The 26,179-nt window shown below is 52.1% G+C and overlaps 2 protein-coding genes across 3 annotated transcripts in view; both read left to right on the top strand.

The window, feature by feature from the left end:
• Positions 1-8,844, top strand: part of gak (cyclin G associated kinase) — a 17,437-nt gene extending 8,593 nt beyond the window's left edge. The window contains exons 11-28 of one of the 2 annotated variants that reach the window (XM_084690380.1): positions 240-363; positions 1,896-1,945; positions 2,140-2,288; positions 2,415-2,537; positions 2,749-2,882; positions 3,139-3,333; positions 3,475-3,592; positions 3,684-3,763; positions 3,931-4,124; positions 4,369-4,524; positions 4,813-5,217; positions 5,341-5,502; positions 5,653-5,781; positions 6,026-6,112; positions 6,260-6,490; positions 6,691-6,839; positions 6,933-7,109; positions 7,222-8,844. In XM_084690380.1, the coding sequence (XP_084546506.1) occupies positions 240-363; positions 1,896-1,945; positions 2,140-2,288; positions 2,415-2,537; positions 2,749-2,882; positions 3,139-3,333; positions 3,475-3,592; positions 3,684-3,763; positions 3,931-4,124; positions 4,369-4,524; positions 4,813-5,217; positions 5,341-5,502; positions 5,653-5,781; positions 6,026-6,112; positions 6,260-6,490; positions 6,691-6,839; positions 6,933-7,109; positions 7,222-7,323 (2,765 nt within the window). In that variant the 3' untranslated portion in view covers positions 7,324-8,844. The remainder of the gene's footprint in view (positions 1-239; positions 364-1,895; positions 1,946-2,139; positions 2,289-2,414; positions 2,538-2,748; positions 2,883-3,138; positions 3,334-3,474; positions 3,593-3,683; positions 3,764-3,930; positions 4,125-4,368; positions 4,525-4,812; positions 5,218-5,340; positions 5,503-5,652; positions 5,782-6,025; positions 6,113-6,259; positions 6,491-6,690; positions 6,840-6,932; positions 7,110-7,221) is intronic. The other variant, XM_084690381.1, reaches the window with a different exon arrangement.
• A 1,129-nt stretch (positions 8,845-9,973) lies between these two features.
• On the top strand, positions 9,974-22,978 carry dnm1b (dynamin 1b). Its single transcript, XM_084690312.1, has 22 exons — positions 9,974-10,134; positions 12,719-12,792; positions 13,022-13,171; positions 13,253-13,456; positions 13,688-13,786; positions 13,934-14,094; positions 14,255-14,397; positions 14,599-14,734; positions 14,885-14,952; positions 15,900-16,038; positions 16,329-16,415; positions 16,679-16,749; positions 16,891-16,942; positions 17,578-17,589; positions 17,831-17,944; positions 18,058-18,167; positions 18,338-18,449; positions 19,349-19,360; positions 19,617-19,787; positions 19,935-20,176; positions 20,274-20,450; positions 22,918-22,978. The coding sequence occupies exons 1-22, from the start codon at positions 9,974-9,976 to the stop codon at positions 22,976-22,978; spliced, it is 2,556 nt and encodes an 851-aa protein (XP_084546438.1).
• Positions 22,979-26,179: the final 3,201 nt, after the last annotated feature.

The following is a 26,179-nucleotide window of genomic DNA, read 5'->3' as shown; positions in this document are numbered from 1 at the left end:
CCATGTAGGCTAAAAGTAGTTGGTTATACTACCTTACAGGCTAAAGCTAAGAGAGCTAGCTCTATTTATTATACTAGCTAGGCTAATAAAAGTAGCATTAGCCAACCTTACAGGCTAGGGTAAGAGAACTAGCACTAACAGGCTAATAGACTGGACACAGTCTGTATGTCTGTTGATACACACTGGTGGTGATTAAATGTTTTTTTTTTGTAAACGCCATATTTTCCCTTGATTCTCAGGGGTCTGTGGTGCAGATTCTGACCTATCAGCAGGCGGCTTCCTGGACATTCTGAAGGGAGGCACGGAACGCTTCCTGACCAACATCAAAGACACCTCCTCTAAGGTCATCCAATCAGTGGCCAGGTCAGTCACACACACACACACACACACACACTTGAGACAGGTCAGGTGGGCTCCCTCGTATTGTGTCCGTCCATTCCCATACATTGTGGTTTGTTTTGAGTTTTGTTCATTTGTTGGTTTGACCTTTTGTTTTGTATTTTGTTTATTGTTCATTCTATGCCCTTCATGGTCCCTCTGTGTAAACTCCACCCTGTAGCACGCCCAGGTAAATATGGGGCAGTGTTGCCCTCCGTGTGCCCGCACCGTGTGTGTGTGTGTGTGTGTGTGTCCCAGCGGCCCAGTCATCATGCTGCTGTGTCCATAACCACAGCTTGCTGGCCCTAACAGCACAGTATCCTAGCTGCTGGAAGCCGTATACTAGATCTTGGGGTTTGGCCCCTCAGCACCCTGCTGCCTGCTAAACCACCCACCCACCCACTCTCCATCCATCCAACCTTCCCTTCGTCCTTCCATCCCAATGACCATTCCTCCATCCCTCCATCCACCATCATGTCCTCCCTCCCCAGGCCCCAGTGTCTCTAACCCGCTGTCATCCTGCCTCCAGTAACCCCTCAGAGCTCCTCCCCCTGTCTGCCTCCCAGTAGACCTGCAGACACAGCCCTGTGATTTCCTGTCCATTCACCTCCTCCAACAGATCAATGGATGACAGGTGTTGTGTGGATGTGGGTGTGTGGACGTAGGTGTGTGGACGTGGATGTGGGTGTGTGGTTGTGGATGTGGGTGTGTGGGTGTGTGATTGGGGATGTGGGTGTGTGGATGTGGGTGTGTGGATGTGGTGTGCACTTTGCAGAGAGCCGCCTTGCACCATAACCTGCCGAGCTTGTAGACGAGGCTCTGCTGGGATGTGTCTGTTATCGTCACGTAGCTAGATGGTTCCTCAGAAGCAGCACGCTGTGTTCAGTTCTCTCCTGTGTGGTGTGTGATCCTGACTGTCTGACTGTCTGACTGTCTGCCTGTCTGACTGTCTGCCTGTCTGACTGTCTGCCTGTCTGACTGACTGTCTGCCTGTCTGACTGTCTGCCTGTCTGACTGTCTGCCTGTCTGACTGTCTGACTGTCTGACTGTCTGACTGTCTGACTGTCTGACTGTCTGCCTGTCTGCCTGTCTGCCTGTCTGACTGTCTGCCTGTCTGCCTGTCTGACTGTCTTATTGTCTGACTGTCTGACTGTCTGACTGTCTGACTGTCTGCCTGTATGACTGTATGACTGTATGACTGTCTGCCTGTCTGCCTGTCTGCCTGTCTGACTGTCTGACTGTCTGACTGTCTGACTGTCTGACTGTCTTACTGTCTGACTGTCTGACTGTATGACTGTATGACTGTCTGACTGTCTGACTGTCTGACTGTCTGACTGTCTGACTGTCTGCCTGTCTGACTGTATGACTGTCTGACTGTCTGCCTGTCTGCCTGTCTGCCTGTCTGCCTGTCTGACTGTCTGACTGTCTGACCGTCTGCCTGTCTGACTGTCTGACCGTCTGCCTGACCGTCTGCCTGACCGTCTGACCGTCTGACTGTCTACCTGTCTCTTTCTCAGCTATGCCAAAGGAGACCTGGATCTCTCCTACATCACCTCCAGGATAGCAGGTACACACTGCATTTCACTGTGTTTGTACGCTATATACGTTCGGTATTCAATATAAAAGTCACATGACACAAGACATTGTTTGAGTGGACTGAAATAGTGGATTAAAGCTGTCAGAATGTTTTACAGTTCCTGTTCCTGTCCTTGTGTGTGTTCATGTGGTTGTCGGTTTGTGTGTGTGTGTGTGTGTGTCCAGTCATGTCCTTCCCTGCTGAAGGGGTGGAGTCGGCCATTAAGAACAACATTGAGGATGTGCGTCTGTTCCTGGACTCTCGCCACGCCGGTCACTACGCCGTCTACAACCTGACCAAGCGCTCCTACAGGCCCTCCCGCTTCCACAACAGGGTCAGTGCCCTGACCCATGACCCCTCACCTCTGTGTAGTCTGCCACCCCCTGGTGGACGAGTCACTGCATTACAGTGGAATGTCTTTTTGGCAAAGAGTTGTCTCCTAACCTGTGTGTGTGTGCAGGTTTCAGAATGTGGCTGGCAGGCCCGGCGGGCCCCTAACCTGCGCAGCCTCTACAGTGTGTGTAAGAACATGCACATGTGGCTGAAACAGGACCAGAGGAACATCTGTATAGTGCACTGCCTGGTGAGAAGACAACACGGTCACACACACACGGTCACACACACACACGGTCACACACACACACACGGTCACACACACACACACGGTCACACACACACACACACGGTCACACGGTCACACAGACACACGGTCACACACACACACGGTCACACACACACACGGTTACACAGACAGGTGAGGGGTGTCCTCTCACCCCCTCCTCCCCTCCCTGCAGGATGGCCGTGCAGCCTCAGCGGTGGCTGTGTGCTCCTTCCTGTGCTTCTGCCGTCTGTTCACCACAGCCGAGGCAGCTGTCTACATGTTCAGCATGAAGCGCTGCCCGCCAGGCATCTCTGCCTCACACAAGAGGTAGGACCCCTGTCTGTCTGTCTGTCACTGTCTCTGTCTCTGTCTCTGTCTGTGTCTGTGTCTGTGTCTGTGTCTGTCTGTCTGTCTGTCACTGTCTGTCTGTCTGTCTCCCTGTGTCCCTGTCTCTCTGTCTCTCTCTCTCTCCCTACCTCCCTGCCTCTCTGTCTCACCCTCCACAGAGGTAAGGCATGTCTGACTGCTTGACTCGTCCTGATCTGATCCCGAGGGTGTGTTCTGCTCTCTGATTGGTCGACAGGTACATAGAGTACATGTGTGACATGATGGCCGAGGAGCCCATCATCCCCCACAGCAAGCCCATAATGATCCACTCCATCGTCATGACGCCCGTGCCGCTGTTCAACAAGCAGCGCAGCGGCTGTCGGCCGTTCTGCGAGGTCTACGTGGGAGACGAGCGAGTCACCACCACCTCCCAGGAGTATGACAAGATGAAGTAGGTCCAGCACACACACACTGTCTCACACACACACTGTCTCAGACACACACTGTCTCAGACACACACTGTCTCAGACACACACACACACACACAGGTGCATGCAGTGTGTGAGGCCGGTGGTCCCGTCTCTCTCCTCAGGGACTTCAGGATGGAGGACGGCCGTGCTGAGATCCCCCTGAATGTCACGGTGCAGGGAGACGTGCTGGTGGTCATCTACCACGCCCGCTCCACGCTGGGGGGCCGCCTGCAGGCCAAGGTACACACACACACACACTCACACACACACACCTGACCAGGAGCATGGGAGCCCCTGTGTGTGTGATGGAGCAGTCATGTGTTTCCTCCAGATGGCCTCCATGAAGATGTTCCAGATCCAGTTTCACACAGGCTTTGTCCCCAGGAACGCCACGACCGTAAAGTTTGCCAAGTAAGACACCCCCTCCCCTGAATACCCCCTCCCCCCCCCCCCCCGTGAACACCCCCTCCACTCCCCCCCTGAACACCCCTCCCCTCAACACCCCCCTCCCTTCAAAGCATAGCTTTGTTAGCTAAATCCACATATGACCGAAGCATCATGTCTCCGTCTCGTCCCAGGTACGACCTGGACGCGTGTGACATCCAGGAGAAGTACCCAGACCTGTTCCAGGTCAACCTGGACATCGAGGTGGACCCCAGGGACAGGCCCAGCACACGGCCCCCGCCCTGGGACACCTTCCTCACCAAGGGCCTCAACCCTAAGATCCTCTTCTCCTCCAGGGACGAGCAGCAGGAGATCCTCACCAAGTTTGGTGGGTGCTCCTGGGTACTGTAGTCAAGACACAGAGTCTGACGGCATGTTGTGTTTTGTAGTTTCTTGTTTTTTGTAGTTTCTTGTGTTTTGTAGTTTCAGTGTATTGGGTCTGTGAATGTGGATGAAAACATGCAATTCCCCCTAAAATATGAATTGTACAGCGCTCCAGCTGGCTGTATGTACTGACTTTAGTATGGGTGTTGTATGATGGTTTGAAGGGTGTTGTGGTCGTCCCTCCCCAGGTAAACCAGAGCTTCCCAGACAGCCAGGCTCCTCAGCCTTCTACGACGCAGAGAGCCCTCAGACTGCCCAGACACCAGAGGGCTCCACCGAGGCCGAGTCGCCCCAGAGCACAGACACCAACGCCAACAACTTCTTCCAGACCCTCGACTGGGACGGTACGGCACACAGCGGCAACATCTCGCTGTTTCTACTTGTGTAAATCTATCAGCTGGAGTAGTGTCGTAAGAGAGTGTCTGTGTTACCTACTGGTAATGCCGAGTCACTTCCTGTAATGCTGAGTCATTTCCTGTAATGCCGAGTCACTTCTGAGTCACTTCCTGTAATGCCGAGTCACTTCCTGTAATACTCAGTCACTTCCTGTAATGCTGGTGACCTCCTTCCTGTCAGAGCTTCCTTCTTCCTGTCAGTGTGCAGCGCTGTGTTTACAGTCGTCTTGATTCCAGATGGGAGCAGTCACCAGGACGCATCGGACAGCCAAGGGGGCGGGGCCATGGACGACCAGGACGATGTGAGCGACCAATCGGATGCGGAGTCTTACTCGTACTGCGCCCCCGGCGGCGAGCCGCTGTCCCGTGATGCCAGTGAGACGCTCTTCAGCGCCGAGTTCCAGACCGACGCCCCCCCTGCCCCCCCGGCCCACGCCCCGCCCTTCGACACGGCCGACCTGCTGGGGCTGAACTCTGAGCCGGTGGGCCCCGCCCCCACGCCCCCGCTGGCTCCGGGGGGGGGCATGAAGGCGGCCTCCAGTAACAGCGACCTGCTGACCGGCCTGTTTTCCCCCGGTGAGGGAGGGGGGCAGGAGGACCTGTTCTTCACTGCCCCCCCCACGGCGCCCGCCAAGCCCAAACGTAAGAGACTCACCCCCCCCCCCCCCGCCCCCTCCCCCTGCGGAGATAGAAACAGAGAGAGGAGGATGTCCCAGCTGACCTCTTTAGTGAATGCTAATGTCTCCCTTCATCTCTCCCCCTCAGCCATGAACGACCTGTTCGACCCCTTCGGGGTGAGCTCTGACGGGGCGGCTCCGCAGACCGGAACAGACCTGTTTGGAGATCTGTTGGGTTCAGACAGCACTACCTCCTTCACCTCCGCCAGCAACGCTCCGCACTCCTCCAACTCCAGCCTCTTCAACCTCAGTAAGACCACACACATACACACACACACACATACATTTCATGGCTCGCGCACGTTCTGTTCATTTAATCGACCCCAAAAGAAATTCAAGCGCTCAGGTAACCCCCCCAGTCAACCATGTCTCCATTAAACCTGTGTGTGTGTGTTGCCAGATAAGTTGGTGAGCGATCCCCCCAAGATGACGTCCTCTGCCAGCCAGCCAGACCTGCTGGGAGGCTGGGACAGCTGGTCAGCAGGGGGCAGCACTGGCCTGACCTCCAGCTCCAAACCAGCCTACACAGGTACACACACACACACACCAGCCTACACAGGTACACACATACACACACACACCAGCCTTCACAGGTACACACATACACACACACACCAGCCTACACAGGTACACACACACACACACACACACCAGCCAACACACATACACCTACTCCACCTGCACGGCTACACACACAATCACATGTCTTCCCAGTCGTGACGAGGGGGAAAACTGAGTGAGTGTCAAACCTGAAGGGATGTTTCTGTGTTCAGCGCCGGCTGCCGCTTCCTTCTCCAAGGCCAAGTCTCAGAGCTTCGACCCGTTTGCAGACCTGGGGAACTTGGGGACCACGATACCAGGTACACACACTCACTCACTCACACGCACACACACACATCATCCCAGGTAGGAACAGACAGAAGATGGGAGAGAGGAGAGTTGACAAGTTCCACTCTCTGCCCTCGGGATGAACCAATCACATCTCTCCTGTGACCTCTGCCCTCCAGGCTCGTCCAGTGGCAGCTTTGTCCCTAAGCCAGGCTCCTCCTCTTCCTCCTCCTCCGCCGCCTGGCCGGCTGGTCGGCCGGCGGCAGGACAGAACAAACCCTGGATGCCCCCGAGCGCTGCCACCAAGCCCCAGCCCTCCAAGCCCGTGCCCCCGGCCAAGCCCAACTACAACCTGAGCTTCAGTGTGATCGGGGGGCGGGAGGAGAGGGGCGTCCGGGGACCGGGCTTCGGTGAGACGGTTAACCCAGTCTGACGTCCAGCTGATGTTACACAGACTCACTGACAAGTCTTCATTTGAACTGCTTCTCCTCTAATGTAACGCTCTCCTTCTACTTCTGTGTGTGTGTGTCTGTGTGTCTGTGTGTCTGTGGTGTTTGTGTGTGTGTGTGTGTGTGTCTGTGGTGTGTGTGTGTGTGTGTGTGTGTGTCAGGTCCCAAACCCAAGGTGAAGGAGGATGACTTTGGAGACCTGCTGTCCACTCAGGGCTTCTCCTGCAGAGCAGACAGGGCCGGCCCCCGGACCATCGCTGAGATGAGGAGGCAGGAGATCTCCAGAGACATGGACCCCCTCAAGCTACAGGTACACACACACACACACACACCAGACACCAGTCTGGATGCTGGTAGGAGTGAAGGACTGACTGAGTGCGTCTTCCCCGCGGCGGTGGTCCAGATCCTGGACTGGATCGAGGGGAAGGAGAGGAACATCCGGGCGTTGCTATCCACGCTGCAGACGGTGCTATGGGAGGGAGAGACGCGCTGGAGGCCCGTGGGCATGGCCGACCTCGTCCACCCCGACCAGGTCAAGAAGGCCTACAGGAAGGCTGTCCTGGTGGTCCACCCAGACAAGGTGAGACAGAATGTGTGTGTGTGTGTGTGTGTGTGTGTGTGTGTGTGTGTGTGTGTGTGTGTGAGCTAGTCCTCCCCTCTCCAGCTCTGTAACGGCCCTCTCTCTCCCGCAGGCTACAGGCCAGCCGTACGAGCACTACGCAAAGATGATCTTCATGGAGCTGAATGACGCCTGGTCAGAGTTTGAGAACCAGGGCTCCAAGGCTCTCTTTTAGCAGAGACAGACTGGCCCACCGGCAGACTGGACAGTGCCCACATTGGGCCCTAGGGGGCACCAGGCCTCCAAGAGGTCCAGCCCCCCCTCCTCCTTCTCTACTGTTGAGAGAGAGAAAGAGAGGGCCACCCTCCTTCCTTTCTTATCCCCCTCCTCCCCCCTTCTCTCCATCCTCCCTTCTTTATCCCCTGCAGTCTGTCCCCATCAGCCTGCTGAGGGACTCTGCCTGTCTCTAGTTGGGGGAGGGGGGGGAAGGGAGGGCAAAACCTGAAAAAGAAGGATGGGTGGATGGCAGAGGATGGATGGATGGGATGAAAGAGACAATCACTGGGAAGACAAGATGGCTGACACTGCAGGCTCCTCCCATCTCTGGGAGGCTCCGCCTCCCCCCAGCGTCTGTGAGGACGTGTACCTGAAGTTACTGCGACCACCACCACCACCACTACTAAAGTCCTGCGAAAATACATCGGATGTACTACTGCAGCTTCACCATTGATTCACCTGCTTCCCACTCCCCTCCAATAGGCGGGGCTAATGCTCCAATAGGCGGGGCTAATGCTCCTATAGGCGGGGCTAATGCTCATTGTTGCTTTATTGACAGTGTCACAGATTCACAATTTACCAATGAGTCACCGCCTCTCTGTATTGTTCGACCCCCCCCACCGCGAGCGCCTTGCTTCCGGCTGATTGGCTGGTCGCTGACAGCTCCTGCCCCTCACCAGGCAGCTGATTGGCGGAGGGCAACAGGGAAGTAGCCTAGAAGAAGTGCTTCTCTCTCTTTGCTCGAGGGTTTCGAACTGTGACGCGTCTTCTCTGGTTTGAACAAGGAAGTGATGGTCCACTATGATGAAGATTGGAGTGAAATATGAAAGCGTGCATGTGTGTGTCCACGCTACAAGAACATCATGGCTTCCCTTTCCAGTCATAAGCCCTTCTTTGTGTTTTTGTTTTCCTAATTCTGCTGTAACGTCTCACAATGTATAAAGCTGATGTTTGTTTGTGTCTCTCTCCCTTTCCAGCCTTTTCTATTATATTTGTCCTTTTTTTAAGATGTACTTTTTACCTCACCGACCAATCAAATCCTATTTTCTTATTTATTATTTGGGGTTACCATACGTATTCATGACATTTAATCAGCAGAACCTAATAAACGACAGTAATATATGAACTGAATGTCTTGAATACGCTGGAGGGATATGGTTTAGTTGTCACAATTCGTTCTTCTGCCTAGCTAACGTCATTCCAGTTTTACATGTATTATGTTGGCCGTTGGGATGTGTGTTTTAAGTCTTGTTTCCTTCTAGAACGTTCCTTTCCTCAGCCAGGGCTTCTGTTCCTGGCTTCCTGCTTGACCTTGAGCTGGATGAGGATGTTGAGGGGCTATTACGTTTCTGAATCATGCTAGCAGAAAGACTTAACTCCCTCTGGCCAGAGCTCACTGAACCAAATTTACTCAACCTTCCTATGAATGATATGAATGTAGATTTTCATCTTAAAGAATAAAAATGATCTGGGACCAATATGATTTTGGCAGGCGTGTATGATGTTTTGAAACCCAGAACAGGAATGAGGCCTTAAATGTTGACGTTGTCATGGCAGTGGGCCCCTGTCGGTGAAGGGAAACCTGTCCTTACAAGGCACCCAACTAAAGACTACTATGACATCCCAGGTCTGTGGTGATGCCTGTTGAACTTTCCAACCCCTTGGAGTTATTGAGGACGAAACAGTTGCTGGACTGAGTTTACTGTCACTGCAGTGATGAACCTCTGTGTTGGATGGCATGTCTCATCACCAGTGTTGCTTTTGCAGTGACTTCTGGAATGAGTGCTTCCATGAGGAATTTGTACATACCCATTAACATCTTACGACTCAGTAACGACCCCCCCCCCCCCCCTCCTTCGTGTGCATCCTCATCGGTTTGCATCTCGCTAATGGTTCCAGGATTATGTCGAATTTTGGGGGAGTGCGATTGTGAAATGAAATGATGGGAAATCCGGCTATGGAAGGAGTTTCTGTGACAAAGCAGAGTGGTTTAGTGTGACACGGACCCAGGAGTGGAGTAACATCATGTTAAATCACTGTATGGAGTTGATAGGAACGACAATAACCGCTTAATCTTCTGATGTTTATGATGCTTTTTGACTTTTCTCCCAGGTGAGGATCACTGTCTTTAAGTTTCCAAAAAAGTGTTTCTTTTATTCCTTTCGTTTTTGTATTTTCTGATATGCCATTTGACCATTAAAATACAATCATGAGTGCGTGTACTGTTGTGGTTTGTCGCGGTTCACTGACAGTTAATGTACTGGGATTATACGACGGAGTGTTAAACGCACTACAATCCCCATGAGTCTTACCGTGCCGTCTCTGGCTCCCCCTACTGTTGAGATGAGGGTAGTACAGGAGAAGCGGTTCCCACCTAGGAGAACAGCGCTGCATCCCTCCATCCTCCAGCGGTAGCGCGGCGGACGCGGACGAGGAGAGCGGTGAGTAGCGAGGAGAAGAGCGGAAGCGAGGATAGAACATCGTTAACCATTACCTGGATTTATAAAATTGACATTCACCGGGCTTAAGAAAACCGCCGCTGCGTCGTCAGGGCCGTGCCCCTTCTAGGATTCTGTAAGCAAGAAGGGTAGAGCGCACCACCAGCCAAGATGGGGAACCGTGGCATGGAGGACCTGATTCCTCTGGTCAACAAGATGCAGGATGCGTTTTCCGCCATCGGTCAGAACGCTACCATTGACTTGCCGCAGATCGCTGTGGTTGGCGGTCAGAGCGCCGGGAAAAGCTCCGTGCTGGAGAACTTCGTGGGCAAGTGAGTGCAAGATTGTCGCCCCGGCAGGGGCCGTATGTGTCAAAGCACAGCTGTATAATACCATGTATTTGTCACATACCCAGTCAGAGAGAGAGAGAGAGAGAGAGAGAGAGACCGCGTCATTAAGGTATCCTGAATGTCAAGCATGGCATTTGTCCTAGGAAAGGCTATTAATTTTCATAGGCCACGGCTATATGGGATTTTAAAAGCTTAAGCTATTTGATTGTGCCCGCTCACGGCTTAGCCTAGTCGAAAATGTTTAGTATTTGCCAAATGCACAATTATATTTCAGTGGATATTTTATCCTTGTACATTCAATGATGTGCCATACTAAGAGACCATATGCACACCTCAATCTACCGCTGAGCGGTGCGTCTGTGCGGTCATGCATGCGGAGGCGAATTGGTGCCGTACGCTAGGCCAAGCCATTCTGCGGCTGTAACGTTAAAATGAGGTGGTGGCAGGATGATGGTGCAGATGTCATCATAGTTATGAGCGTATCCCTCGTCTGTCAATGTCAGATATTTGACCGCGGATTTATTGTCTTAATGTCAAAAGCCAATTGTACATCTTTGTAATCGGGAACGTTTCAGTGTGAGATGTTGCCAACTTGGCAACTCTCCACGAACGCATCAGGCTACAAATGCCTTGCGTGACCTTGTGTGTGTGTGTGTCTGTTTGGGAAGGGGGAGGGGCTGAAGGATGTGTAGGCTTGTGTGTCTGTGTGTGTGTCTGTGTGTCAGAGATGGAGTCAAGACCGGAACTCATTGAAGCCAGATCAAAACAAGATCGTGTTTGAAATCAAACCAGACCAAGACCTGTCGAGAAGAAATCGAATTCTCTAGAATTCAAAACGACATTATAAAATCATTACAAAGTGTCTTTTGAAGTGAGCCTTGCTCTTGATTTATTGGTGTATCAGTCAGATTGCTCCAAGACAAATATAGGAGAGCCCGACCCATGTTCTGTCTCCCAAGATCCGAAACTAGACCCACTTGAAACCAAGACACTCGGCACTCCATCTCTGATGTATGCAAGTGTGTGTCAGAGTGAGAGAGAGCGAGAGAGAGAGAGAGAGAGAGAGAGAGAGAAAGAGAGAGAGAGAGAGCGCGAGAGAGAGAGAGAGAGAGAGAGAGAGAGAGAGAGAGAGGGGGAGGGAAAGAGAGAGATAATGAGAGAGTAGGAGACCAAGAGATTATGAGATAGAGCGTTAGTGATGTCATCGCTGGCTGCCTCCAGCCCCTGCGCGTTGCATCCTGGCTGAGGATATGAGGGTGAAAGTGCTTCACTGACGGCCTGCAGAGCGCTGCATGCTGGACGGGCTTCTATGCCAGCTGTCGAAAGCTGACCGCCGCAGGCCAAATCCCACCAGCAGAGAGGGTGTGTGTATCCACTCCCAGATGTCTAGTATCCTCCAGATGACACAGTCAAAAACCCCCATATAACAGACTGTGTGCGGGAGAGACCGGGTTGTTCCAGGTAGAGAGAGGCTCAGTTTTGTGGAGGGGAAACAGAGAGGCGTCTATCAGACCGGCAGCCAGCGTTGGGCTGGGCCAGGACTCTGACAGTCCACCGGCTGTCTGCTACCCTGAAAACAGCGCACATACACGCGCACACACACAAACACTCACACACTTTGGGCTTGAACACAGGCAGCATTGTGCTGCTGATCAAGAGCTTGCTGTCTCTTTGTCAAACACAAACACACACACACACACACACAGGTCCTGTCCGAGCTGTGTAGGAGGGGAGCAGGTCCAGTGTGTGTGTGTGTGTGTGTGTGTGTGTGTGTTCTCCGAATCCTGCAGTGTGTGTTCATACACGGAAGCAAGACGCAGGATGGAGCTCTGAACAGGAAGTGAGAAGAGAGTGTCTTGGCCCAGGCCTCTACCAGCACGCCTGTCACTAGTCCTCTCATTAGTTCAGTGCAGGTCTAACTTTGAATATACAGATATACTGCACATATATACACAAAGATGATATATATATAGAGAGAGATGCTGACTGCGTACCATCCTAAGAACATACTGTACATTCAAGTAGAGTGCTGGAAGCTAGTTTAACAGTGGCAGTCAGGCAGAGAGAGGGTTGAGAGAGCGCTCGTTTGATGACAACGATCACTCAGGGATAGCTTGCCTATGTAAAGGGGAAAAGTGAGACGTTTGTGTATGTGTATGTGTATGTGTGTGTGTGTGTGAGAGAGAGAGAGAGAGAATGAAGAGCTGCAGGGGAAACAGCCACTTTAGATTTAGCTGCAGTTCCCATCTCCTCCTACACAAATGACAAAAGCACACACACACACCTACACACACGTACACAGGAGACGTGACAAGTGGATTACGGGCAGCTACTCTCATACTGTCGCATCTGTAACAGGCTCCAGCCCACTGCTGGCTCACCAACAACAGCACTGTTGTCAACAGATACAGCTCTCATTATCTGTCTCTAGCGCTGCTTACGATGGCTTGTGTTGATGTAGCATTCGTGTCTGTGTGTGTGTGTGCGTGTGCAAGCGTGTGCGTGTTTATGTGTGTGTGTGTGCATAGATTTACCTCCTCCCTGTTCTCTCCCTCCTCCCTCTCAGGGATTTTCTTCCTCGTGGGTCTGGGATTGTGACACGGCGCCCCCTGGTGCTGCAGCTCATCAACAGTCCCACTGGTAACAACACAAGTCAACATCCTCTCACCCACGGATCCTGAAACAGTTGCTGTCAGAATCGAAAAAAACTTTTATAAATCGACGACTATTTCAATACACTCTCATAATAATCTGACACTTTGTCACCGGCAGCGTTCTCCTCTTGTTATCTCCCGCCCTGATATCTTACAACGCTCAACTCCTATTGGCCCGCTGACCTGTCCGTCTCTCCTGTCTCCCTGGAAACCAGAGCATGCTGAGTTCCTCCACTGCAAGGGGAAGAAGTTCACGGACTTTGACGAGGTGAGGCAGGAGATCGAGGCGGAGACCGACCGCATCACCGGCCAGAACAAAGGCATCTCCCCAGTGCCCATCAACCTGAGGGTCTACTCTCCCAATGGTACACACACACACACACACTTCACACACACACACAGACTGACTCACACAGACGGACTCACCCCGTTGACCCCCCCTCCAGTCCTGAACCTGACCCTGGTGGACCTGCCGGGGATGACCAAGGTGCCTGTGGGAGACCAGCCTGCTGACATAGAGGCCCAGATCAGGGACATGCTCATGCAGTTTGTCACCAAGGACAACTGCCTGCTGCTGGCTGTGTCCCCTGCCAACTCTGACCTGGCCAACTCTGACGCCCTCAAGATAGCCAAGGAGGTCGACCCCCAGGGTAGGGCATGGCGTGTGTGTGTTCAGATTGAGTTTGTTTTACTGAAGATTCAGTTCGTTTAAATATATATATATACACAGTTTTGAAAGGTTTAAAAAAAAGGTTAGCATCATTGAAGAGGACTGTGTTTGGGTAGGTTTGCTGTATTGATGTACTCTGTGTTAAGATTAGTTTTGTAGTGGAGTATTAAGGTACTTTGGTAACACGTGTGTGTGTGTGTGTGTTGTGCAGGTCAGCGCAGCATTGGAGTGATCACTAAGCTGGATCTGATGGACGAGGGCACGGATGCCAGAGACATCCTGGAGAACAAGCTGCTGCCCCTCCGTAGAGGTCAACACACTCTCTATGTCTCTCTATGTATCTCTCTCTCTCTCTCTCTCTCTCTCTCTCTCTCTCTCTCTCTCTCTCTCTCTCTCTCTCTCTCTTTCTCTCTCTCTTTCTCTGTGTCTCTATGTGACTCTGGTCTGCCCTCTGCAGGTTATGTCGGGGTGGTGAACCGCAGCCAGAAGGACATCGATGGTAAGAAGGACATTAAGGCTGCCTTGGCAGCGGAGAGGAAGTTCTTCCTGTCTCATCCAGGCTATCGGCACCTGGCTGACCGTATGGGCACCGCCTACCTGCAGAAGGTTCTCAACCAGGTAGGAGCAGGGACCTGTCCATCATCCTTACTCAGGATTCTATTGGCTACATTACAATACCTCATTCTCTTTTCCCTGGCATGCTATTGGTCCCTTCAAAAGGAACCCTTCCCTTAGTAACACGATTGTGTCATGGCCTGTCGCTTCCTGTTTCCTGTAGCAACTGACCAATCACATCCGGGACACATTGCCGGCGTTACGAGCCAAGCTGCAGAGCCAGCTGCTGTCCATCGAGAAGGAGGTGGAGGAGTACAAGAACTACCAACCTGACGACCCCTCCCGCAAGACCAAAGCTTTGCTGCAGTCAGTACACACACACACACACACTTGTGCTCTCATTCTCGTCTGCATACACACAGGGTTCACATTTCATCTATAGAAAAACATTGGATGGTTTGTGTGTTTGTCTGAATGCCTGGGTCTGTGTGTCTGTGTGTGGTTGTCTTTATGTGTGTGTGTGTGTGTGTGTTTGTGTGCGTGTGTATGTGTGTGTGTGTGCTGTAGGATGGTGCAGCAGTTTTCGGTAGATTTTGAGAAACGCATCGAGGGGTCAGGTGATCAGATCGACACCTATGAGCTGTCAGGGGGAGCGAAGATCAACCGCATCTTCCACGAGAGGTTCCCCTTCGAGCTGGTCAAGGTACGAACATCCGAACCACCTCTGTTACCTTCACACACCCACACCATCCCTTCACACAAGCACGCCTTCACACAAGCATACTTTCACAAGCAGAAACCTTCACATTAATACTGTCAAACTGTGTGTGTGTTTCTGTGTGTGTGTTTCCAGCTGGAGTTTGATGAGAAGACACTGCGGAAGGAGATCAGCTATGCCATCAAGAACATCCACGGTATCAGGTGAGCTGTCTGTCCAAGAACATCTGACCCACCTCCAGCCTCTCTGCTCAAAGTAACCTCTCCTCCCCTCTCCTCTTCTCTCCTCTCCTCTCCTCTCCTCTTCTCTCCTCTCCTCTCCTCTCCTCTCCTCTCCTCTCCTCTCCTCTCCTCTCCTCTCCTCTCCTCTCCTCTCCTCTCTTCCTCTCCTCTGCTGCTCTCCTCTCTTCCTCTCCTCTCCTCCCCTTCCCTCTCCTCTCCTTTCCTTTCCTTTCCTCTTCTCTTCTCTTCTCTTCTCTCCTCTCCTCTCCTCTCCTCTCCTCTCCTCTCCTCTCCTCTCCTCTCCTCTCCTCTCCTCCTCTCCTCCTCTCCTCCTCTCCTCTCCTCCTCTCCTCCTCTCCTCTCTTCCTCTCCTCCTCTCCTCCTCTCCTCCTCTCCTCCTCTCCTCTCCTTTCCTCTCCTCTCCTCTCTCCTCCTCTCCTCCTCTCCTCCTCTCCTCTCCTCCTCTCCTCTCCTCTCCTCCTCTCCTCCTCTCCTCCTCTCCTCTCCTCCTTTCCTCCTCTCCTCCTCTCCTCTCCTCCTCTCCTCCTCTCCTCCTCTCCTCCTCTCCTCTCCTCTCCTCCTCTCCTCTCCTCCTCTCCTCCTCTCCTCTCCTCTCCTCTCCTCTCCTCTCCTCTCCTCTCCTCTCCTCTCCTCCTCTCCTCCTCTCCTCCTCTCCTCCTCTCCTCTCCTCCTCTCCTCCTCTCCTCCTCTCCTCTCCTCCTCTCCTCCTCTCCTCCTCTCCTCCTCTCCTCCTCTCCTCCTCTACTCTCCTTTCCTCTCCTTTCCTCTTCTCTTCTCTCCTCTCCTCTCCTCTCCTCTCCTCTCCTCTCCTCTCCTCCTCTACTCTCCTTTCCTCTCCTTTCCTCTTCTCTCCTCTCCTCTCCTCTCCTCTCCTCTCCTCTCCTCTCCTCCTCTCCTCTCTCCATCAGGACTGGCCTGTTTACTCCAGACATGGCGTTTGAGACCATCGTCAAGCGGCAGATAGCCAGGATCAAGGAGCCGTGTCAGAAGTGTGTGGACATGGTCATCTCTGAGCTGGTCAACACCGTCCGTCAGTGCACCCAGAAGGTCAGCAGACACAGCCGCTCTGCACCTTCACTCAGGGACAGGCCGGGGCACGTCAATACTCACCACAAGTGTGTGTGTGTCTGCCTGTGTGTGTGTGTGTGTCTGCCTGTGTGTGTGTGTGTGTCTGCCTGTGTGTGTGTGTCTGCCTGTGTGTGTGTGTGTGTGTGTGTCTGCCTGTGTGTGTGTGTGTCTGCCTGTGTGTGTGTGTCTGCCTGTGTGTGTGTGTGTGTCTGCCTGTGTGTGTGTGTGTCTGCCTGTGTGTGTGTGTGTCTGCCTGTGTGTGTTCTCAGTTGGCCCAGTACCCCATGCTGCGTGAGGAGATGGAGAAGATCGTCACTCAGCACATACGTGACCGAGAGAGCCGCACCAAAGACCAGGTCAGACACGCTACACGTGACACGCTACATGAGACACGCTACACGAGATACGCTACTTGCTACATGTGACACGCAGGGGGCCACATGACCAGGGGGCCAGCCAGGGGGGGCCACATGGCCAGGGGGCCAGCCAGGGGGCCAGCCAGGGGGCCACATGACCAGGGGGCCAGCCAGGGGGCCAGCCAGGGGGCCACATGACCAGGGGAAGAGGTGTCTGGGACGGTCTGACCGCTCTGCCCTGTCACACTCTGCCCTCCCTGCAGGTCATGCTGCTGATCGACATTGAGCTGGCCTACATGAACACCAACCATGAGGACTTCATAGGGTTCGCCAAGTAAGAAGCTGAACTTCCTCCTCTTCTACCCTCACACACACACACACACACACACACGCACACACACACTCACACACACACACACACATGCACACACACACTCACACACACACACTCATGTACTGTGTGTCCTCTCCTCAGTGCTCAACAGAGGAGCAGTCAAATGAACAAGAGTAAGGCAGCGGGTAACCAGGTGAGGCACACACACACCTCTCAAACACACACACACACACCTCTCAAACACACACCTCTCAAACACACACACACATACCTCTCAAACACACACTCACACACCTCTCAAACACACACCTCTCAAACACACACACACACACCTCTCAAACACAAACCTCTCAAACACACACACACACACCTCTCAAACACACACTCACACACCTCTCAAACACACACCTCTCAAACACACACACACACACCTCTCAAACACAAACCTCTCAAACACACACTCACACACCTCTCAAACACACACCTCTCAAACACACACACACACACACCTCTCAAACACACACACACACCTCTCAAACACACACCTCTCAAACACACACACACACACCTCTCAAACACACACCTCTCAAACACACACACACACCTCTCAAACACACACCTCTCAAACACACACACACACACCTCTCAAACACACACAATCGTCTCTCATGCTACCTCTTTCACTAGAACACCTTTTTCCTTGTCTCTGTGTCTCTGGTTTTCCATTGTTCCTTTTCATCTGTAATCTCGGGCCTCTTAACTCTCTCTCTCTCCCATCAACTCCTCAATCTCACGTCTCGCGCCGTTGCCGTGACAACCCCTCTGCAGGATGAAGCCATGGTAAGCATGCATAATGGGAGAAGGATGCCTTGTGTTTACGCACTGATGTGTGTGTGTGTTTGTAGCCTGTGTTACAGGCTACAAACACCCACAATGGACAAAGATGCGTGACGCATAGTGGCTACCGTTGTACATACTGTGTAAACACAGCTGATTCACACAGTCAACATGGTACAGGTATTTTGACATACAGGGACATTGTGTTCTTGACCTCTGACCTGTGACCTATGACCTGTGTCAGGTGATCAGGAAGGGCTGGCTAACCATTAACAACATCAGCATCATGAAGGGCGGAGCCAAGGAGTACTGGTTCGTCCTCACAGCAGAGACCTTGTCCTGGTACAAGGATGACGAGGTGAGCACACACACACACACACACACACACACACAAACTTCCAATACTACATTGCAATCTGTGTGAATATGAAGTTTCATTGAGTTTTGTGTTTCAACCTGCGCCCCCTACAGGAGAAAGAAAAGAAGTACATGATGCCTGTCGACAACCTCAAACTGAGAGACATCGAGAAGAGCTTCATGTCCAGCAAACACATATTTGCTCTCTTCAACACTGAGCACAGGTAACACAAACACACACACACACACACAGGACATGTTTACTCTTCAACACTGACCACAGGTCAGACACACACACACAGCACATATCTACTGGGCTGGTCAAAGCTACCATCTTCTTGTTGTAGACCGGTTTTAGTCTCATGTGCGTGTGTGTGTGTGTGTGTGTGTGCAGGAACGTGTATAAAGATAACCGTAGCCTGGAGTTGGCCTCTGACAGTCAGGAGGAGGTGGACAGCTGGAAGGCATCCTTCCTCCGCGCTGGAGTCTATCCCGATCGCAACGTGGTACACACACATTTAAACATCCAGCACTGGATGTGCTCAATGTTAAACATACAGTACTGGATGTGTTCAATGTTAAACATACAGTACTGGATGTGTTCAATGTTAAACATACAGTACTGGATGTGCTCAATGTTAAACATACAGTACTGGATGTGCTCAATGTTAAACATACAGTACTGGATGTGTTCAATGTTAAACATACAGTACTGGATGTGTTCAATGTTAAACATACAGTACTGGATGTGTTCAATGTTAAACATACAGTACTGGATGTGTTCAATGTTAAACATACAGTACTGGATGTGTTCAATGTTAAACATACAGTACTGGATGTGTTCAATGTTAAACATACAGTACTGGATGTGTTCAATGTTAAACATACAGTACTGGATGTGTTCAATGTTAAACATACAGTACTGGATGTGCTCAATGTTAAACATACAGTACTGGATGTGCTCAATGTTAAACATACAGTACTGGATGTGTTCAATGTTAAACATACAGTACTGGATGTGCTCAATGTTAAACATACAGTACTGGATGTGTTCAATGTTAAACATACAGTACTGGATGTGTTCAATGTTAAACATACAGTACTGGATGTGTTCAATGTTAAACATACAGTACTGGATGTGCTCAATGTTAAACATACAGTACTGGATGTGCTCAATGTTAAACATACAGTACTGGATGTGTTCAATGTTAAATCCTAACCTGAGAGTGCTGAACTAAAATCACTGCTGACTCTTCTTGGCTTCAGTTATATGTGTCCCTCCTGCCTGTAACACAACACATCCTTAACACAACATGTCCTTCTCCCCCTCTTCTTCCTTCTCCCCCTCTTCTTCCTCCTCTTCCTCCTCCTCCTCCTCTCCTTCTCCTCCCATCCCTTCGCTGAGGATAAGGATAAGGTAACAGCATGATTCAGCTCCATTGCCTTTTTGTTGCCTCTAAATTCGTGTTGTAATCCTCCAATTAGCCAAGTGTCCAGTATGTGACCTGTGTGCTTTCAACCCCACCCCACCCCTGTCCCCAACCCCACCTTCCCCCCACCCACCCACCCACCCCTGTCCCTAACCCCACCTTCCCCCAACCCCCCCCCTGCCCCCTCCCCCCTCCTCCCCCCCCGTCCCCCTCCCCCCTCCCCCACCCCCGTCCCGTCTCCAGACTGAGTCCAGTGATGACGGTGGCTCTGAGGGCCTGGGCCACTCCATGGACCCTCAGCTGGAGCGGCAGGTGGAGACCATCCGGAACCTGGTAGACTCCTACATGTCCATCGTCAACAGGACCATCAGAGACCTCATCCCCAAGACCATCATGCACCTGATGATCATCAACGTACGTGCTGCACCTGCTGTTAGGCAGTACGGCACACTGCTGAAATGTTGTGTTGTAGTGTTCTGCATTATTTAGAGTCCTCCTCCCCTCCCTCCTCCCCTCTCTTCTCCTCCCCTCCCCTCTCTCCTCCCCTCCCCTCCCCTCCAGACGAAGGAGTTCATCAACGCGGAGCTGCTGGCGTGCCTGTACTCATGCGGGGACCAGAGCAGCCTGATGGAGGAGTCAGCAGAGCAGGCCACTCACAGGGATGAGATGCTGCGCATGTACCACGCCCTGAGGGAGGCGCTGCACATCATCGGGGACATCAGCACCTCCACCATCTCCACGGCCATGCCCCCGCCCGTCGACGACTCCTGGCTGCAGGTGCAGAATCCCCGAGGCGGCGGAAGGTAGGAGAGGCGGGGACTGACAAACGCGGAGTGGGGGCGGGGCCTGTGTGTGCGTGGATGTCGTTTGAGGGACTGACCGTGCCTCTCTCCTGCGCAGGTCTCCCATGTCGAGCCCCACCCCTCAGAGACGCGCCCCCCCCGGCCCCCCCAGGCCTGGAGCTCGTGCTGCCCCGGGCCCCCCAGGGGGCCCCGCCGTCCCCTCCCGTCCTGGAGTGTCCCCTGACCCCCCCCATGTCCCCTCCAGGCCCAACCGTGCCCCACCTGGAGTTCCCAGGTAAGGCACATGCAAACCTCTCACGTTTATAGCCTACTCAGTAGCGAGAGCTAAGTGTTCTAGAAGACAGTGATGTCAGTGAAGCTGACTTAGTGTTCTGGAGTGTTCCGGAGTGTTCCAGAAACCTACTGTAAAATGAAGATGATGATCCACAAACTCCCTCCCTCTCCTGTAGACATGGAAAGAAACTCCCACTTGTTTTCTCTCTCACCTCCCTCCCTTGATTCTTTCGTTACGTTTTGAAAACGATAGTTTCACTCCCATAGTTACACTCCAATCCATCCACCCCTCTACCTCTCCATACCTCCATCCCTTCACCCCTTCACCCCTTCACCCCTTCACCCCTCAACCCCTCCACCCCTACACCCCTACACCCCTCCATACATCCACACCTCCAACCCCTCCAACCCTCCACCCCTCCACCCCTCCACCCCTCCACCCCTCCACCCTCTAGCACTCCACACCTCCCAAGTTACAGATACCCGCTATGTGTGAAGACAGACACCAACCTTCCAACTCATCATAGCCCATCTCTCCCATAACCAAGTCTGTGATCTCTGTGTGTGTGCGTGTCTATAATGTGTGTCTGTGATGTGTGTGTGTGCGTGTCTATAATGTGTGTCTGTGATGTGTGTGTGTGCGTGTCTATAATGTGTGTCTGTGATGTGTGTGTGTGCGTGTCTATAATGTGTGTCTGTGATGTGTGTGTGTATAATGTGTGTCTATAATGTGTGTATGTGATGTGTGTGTGTGATGTGTGTCTGTGATGTGTGTGTGTATAATGTGTGTCTATAATGTGTGTATGTGATGTGTGTCTGTGATGTGTGTGTGTGTGTGTATAATGTGTGTGTCCTCTCTGTTATCCCTGTGCGATCACATTATTACAGTACCTCTATTTACATAGACGCAACCTATGGACAGAAAAAGAGAGAGAGTGATAATGACAGAAGGAAAAAGACAGAGAAACAATCAAAGACAGATAAAGAAAGACATACAGAGAGAGAGAGAGAGAGAGAGAGAGAGAGTCTTGACTGTGGTTACTTTTTCAGAATCTCTATCAGTGACCAGTGAAGATTTCACCAAGGGTACGTCAGTCTGTCTGTCTGTCTGTCCAGCCGTACTGACCCACTGCTCATGTCAAATCCACCGCTCCTCTCCTCTCCTCTCCCCTGACCCTGTACCCGCTGCTAACCACATAGCAGTGTGTGTGTGTGTGTGTGTGTTACAGACCTGGGTGCACTCCCCTGTCTCCCTAACCCTAACATCTTCCATTAGACCAAGTGTGGACTGTCTTAGATAGGCCCATGTGAGAAACAACTGGCAGGATGTGTGTCGACACGTCATTCCATTTGACTGTGGTTGTGTTGTGTACTAGCCGTGCCTAACAGTACCGGTCATGTAGTGAAGTGAGCTCGGAAACCAAAATATCTCCGAACGTTGGATGTTTTGTTGCCTGTGGAACATGTGACACCATGTTTCTTAATGTTTGTCTAACTGTCTGCCTGTCTGTCTGCCTGTCTGTCTGTCTGCCTGTCTCTCTATACTTCCTGCCTACCCGATCCTCTACTTGTCTGTCTCCCTGCCTCTCCACCCCCCTCTCTGCCCGCCCCCCGCCCCCCACCCCTCCAGCCGGAGAGCCCCCGTGTCTCCTTCTCCTCCCAGCAGACCACCCTCCTCTGACTTCTCTTTCTAACCGCCTGCTGCTGTTCCAGCCAGCTCACCCACACTCACCTGGCATACCATACTGTCCTAGCTTCCTACTGCTCTAGCACGCTGCTGTCCAAGCGTGCTACCGCAGCGTCCTGCCTTTCTGGCGTAGTGTCGTTGGCGTGTGCTAGCGTCCCACCTGATGCCCCCTATTCTCCAGTCACCCTCCTCCCTCCACCTCTCCACCTTTCCACACAGCACAGCATTTCCATTCGGCCTCACTAGCACAAGGATGAAAACACACAGTGGCAATAAAAAAGTATTTTGATGTAGCAATATACTGAGGTGGTTCTGCCATTACCACTGTCTCTGCACATGTAGGCCCAGGTACAGTATTTATCAGTGATGAAAGCAATGATGAGGTGGAATGTTCTAGGTGCACATAGGATTTGAGTCATGTAGAAATAGAGATTTTAAATACTTGATACTGTAGACCGGGATACTTAAGCACTTTCCTATCTGACGTCAGGCTTGTCATTTTGCTTGAATGGTCGTTGGCTTGTTTTTTTTGGTTCCTGTTTGTTTTTCTTATGTTGTACCTCCTCCTTCTTTCTCTCTTTCTCTCTCTCTCTCTCTCTCTCTCTCTCTCTCTCTCTCTCTCTCTCTGTCTCTCTCTCTGTCTCTCTCTCTCTCTCTCTTTCTCTCTCTCTGTCTCTCTCTCTCTGTGTCTCTCTCTCTGTGTCTCTCTCTGTGTCTCTCTCTGTGTCTCTCTCTCTCTCTCTCTCTCTCTTTCTTTGTCTCTCTCTCCTCCATCTTCCAGTCGACCCAGTAGGGGCAGTCCATCCCACGGAGAGAGCCCCCAGTCCTCTATTGATGGTTAAATACCCCAACACACACACACACACACTACACCTTTTCCTCCTGCTGGCTGGCTGAGGTAACCAGTGCACACACACACACACATGCATTCACACACACACACACAGAAGATCTACCCTGGAGGTCAGCAGAAGAGCATCCAGAGGGAGGGAGGGAGGGAGGGAGGGAGGGAGGGAGGGAGGGAGGGAGGGAGGGAGGGAGGGAGGGAGGGAGGGAGGGAGGGAGGGAGGGAGGGAGGGAGGGAGGGAGGGAGGGAGGGAGGGAGGGAGGGAGGGAGGGAGGGAGGGAGGGAGGGAGGGAGGGAGGGAGGGAGGGAGGGCACGAGGTCTCTCTGGGCTACCTGGTCTCAGTCCACAACCAACAAGCGATGACACTGAAATGAGCCCCACAGTGTTGGTGACAAAAAGCCGTATTGAATATGAATAAAAACCAAACCCTGAATAGAGCTGTGTGCTTGCTCCTCTGGCCTCAGCCTCTGATCAGGTGACTGGGTGGACAGAGAGCGGCTCTGGGTCCGTCCTGTCATGCGTGTGAACCGCAGGCACGATTCACCGCGTGTCCAGGTTCTGTGTCGTGGTCACGCGTGTTCACACTGTCGGTCTACACACATGCATCCGTGTGGTGGCATCGCTGTAGTTCACGTCCTCCAGGGACTCGTGGCCACAAGCAACATCTTCTTATCGGTCAGAGAATGTTGTGCCCTTGTTAAAGTTGTGACCCGTAGTGTAGGTGTATATCTTATGTATGTGATGTGTGTTTCATCCAGGTCACAGATGTAGTCACCTCTTACAGTGTGTTTCCAGTGTGTAGACTAGGCCCAGTGAGGGTTAGGGCGATGCTAATGTCTGGCCCTGGCCTTACCAACACCTCTGTTTTACCACAAAGAATCTGGAAATATGGATTTGAAATAATACAAAAAAATGTTTACAATGTTGAAATGTTATGTAATGTCGAATTTACCTTGAATCTTTACCTTGTTCACCATATCTTAACTTATTACTGTCAAAAAGATCCTGCTGAACATGTGAGAATATCTGAATATAAGTTATGACTGAAGAGTTACCATGGACACCTGATCCAGGGTTCTGTGTTGTTTTGGTGCATCTTTGGAAATCGTGCTTCCACTGTGTAGAGTTTAGTCCAAACGTATAAATCATCTATATAAATAATAGTAATAATTATGCTATGATGTGATTGTGTATTATTTATTATGTTATTGGCATATATGGTATATATATATATATATATTGGCATAGAGTATACATGGTGAGATCAGATGTCTTAGCCAAGAGTGAATGTGTATATTTGTGTGTGTGTTTCCTGCTGCCATAATATGTATCGAAGTGCTGTTAGTGAAAAGAATATGTGAAGCAAGGTCAAGGCTTTGACGTGAATAAAGAGTCACTGTAAGAGGAAACAGCTGTGATGTCACTTCTTCCTGTCTGCCACTGAAACACGCACTGGGCCACAGGTGAGGGGGGGTGGTAAGGGGGGTCCGTGGGGGTGTTGGCTGTTTCAGGGGGGGTCTGGATTACATCTGTAATCCCAGGGTAATGAATGACTAACATGTCTGGGCCAGCCCGCCCAAACCAAGCTCTGACCCATGGTGCGTGGAGAGACTTTCATGGATGTTTCCTGCTCTCCCTTCAGGCGTCTCATCCACCCAGGCTGATCTCTCTCTCTCTCCCTCTCTCTCTCCTTCCCCCCTCTCTCTCTTTCTCCCCCCCCCTCTCTCTCTCTCTCTCTCTCTCTCTCTCTCGCTCTCTCTTTGATCTTCCCTGTTTCTCTTCTTCCAGTATCTCTCTGATGCCTATTCCTCCACTCTACCCTCTTTCTGGTCTCTCTAATGTCTCAGTACAGAATACATATATGGTAATGTCAAGCCTGTAATTGGCCAATATCCTTATCTTTCTTATGTAAACAGGAAGAGTTGTAGACACGATAGGTCTCCCCCACCCTTGGGTTTTCAGACAGCCCCTAAGTATTGAAGTCAGTTACTATGACTATATTGTGTGTGTGTGTGTTGTCCTCACCCCCCCCCCCCCCTTGTACCCCCCAGAGCCCACTCTAGGTTCCTTTGTCAAAGCCATGTTTAGGTAAAGCGGGTCAACAACACTCAGCTCAGAGTTCTGTAAAGACTATTTAAACAAAATAGCAGTAGTGGTGAATGGGCTTTTACCATAAGGAGTAGGAGTGTGTGTGTGTGTGTGTGTGGGGGGGGCTCACACTGACAACAACACACTCCTGAGCTGCACAGCCATGTCCACCCATCTATGACTGTGTCCGTGAAGATCTCTGGAGACCTCTGGAGTCCTTTAGAAGATGTCAACATGGCAGGCTGTGGATACTGCCGGGGCAGCCTAATCATTAGGAGAATAGGTGTGTGTGTGTGTGTGTGTTCTCCACACAGATCATGGCTTTTCTCTCACAGGCAGCCACTGCACCCCCTGGCTCCCCCTGACCCCCTGGCTCCCCCTGGGCCCCCTGACCCCCGCTCCCTGGGCCCCCTGCTCAGAGCTGGTTGTCTGCTTGGTTGTCATGGTCGTCCCCCTCCATTGTGTCCCTGCTGAGGTACTCATCCCCATAGTGACACCCAGAGAAAGGCTGCAGGACGTGACGAGACAGTTAGGCTGCCTACCTCTGGTGTCCAAGTGTGCTGTACCACCAGCCCTGTCCCCTGTCAGGACCCTGTCTGTCCCCTGTCAGGACCCTGTCAGGACCCTGTCTGTCCCCTGTCTGTCCCCTGTCAGGACCCTGTCTGGACCCTGTCTGGTCAGACTGCTGCAGGACGGGGTTAGGGGAGGGAGGGGGAGGGCAGGGGGAGGGCAGGTGGAGGGAGGGGGAGGGCAGGGGGAGGGAGGGGGAGGGAGGGGGAGGGCAGGGGGAGGGAGGGGGAGGGAGGGCAGGGGTATGTTGAGCCTTCCTGTGGCCCTGTTAGTTGATGTTCTGGTTAGTGTGCATTGTTGGTCTTCCTTTAACTAGACGTACAGCATTGTTTGTTCAGCCAAGCCAAGGGAGGAGGAGTCCCATTGGAGCCAGTGAGAAGAAGCCCAACTGAAGCACACGCTGCAGGTCTTCATTACTGGGTATCAGAGCAGAAGAGCCTAAAAGGGCAACTGCAGCTGAGATGTCTGCTGGCCAGGGTGGAAATCAGTCAGCTGGTGCCTTGGAGGAAAAGACCCGACCGTGCAGTTGAGCACACA

This window comes from Hypomesus nipponensis, chromosome 24 (genome assembly GCF_054491055.1).
Source record: "Hypomesus nipponensis isolate SF chromosome 24, ASM5449105v1, whole genome shotgun sequence".
Classification (NCBI taxonomy): domain Eukaryota; kingdom Metazoa; phylum Chordata; class Actinopteri; order Osmeriformes; family Osmeridae; genus Hypomesus; species Hypomesus nipponensis.
This window is presented reverse-complemented; position numbering and strand designations above follow the sequence as displayed.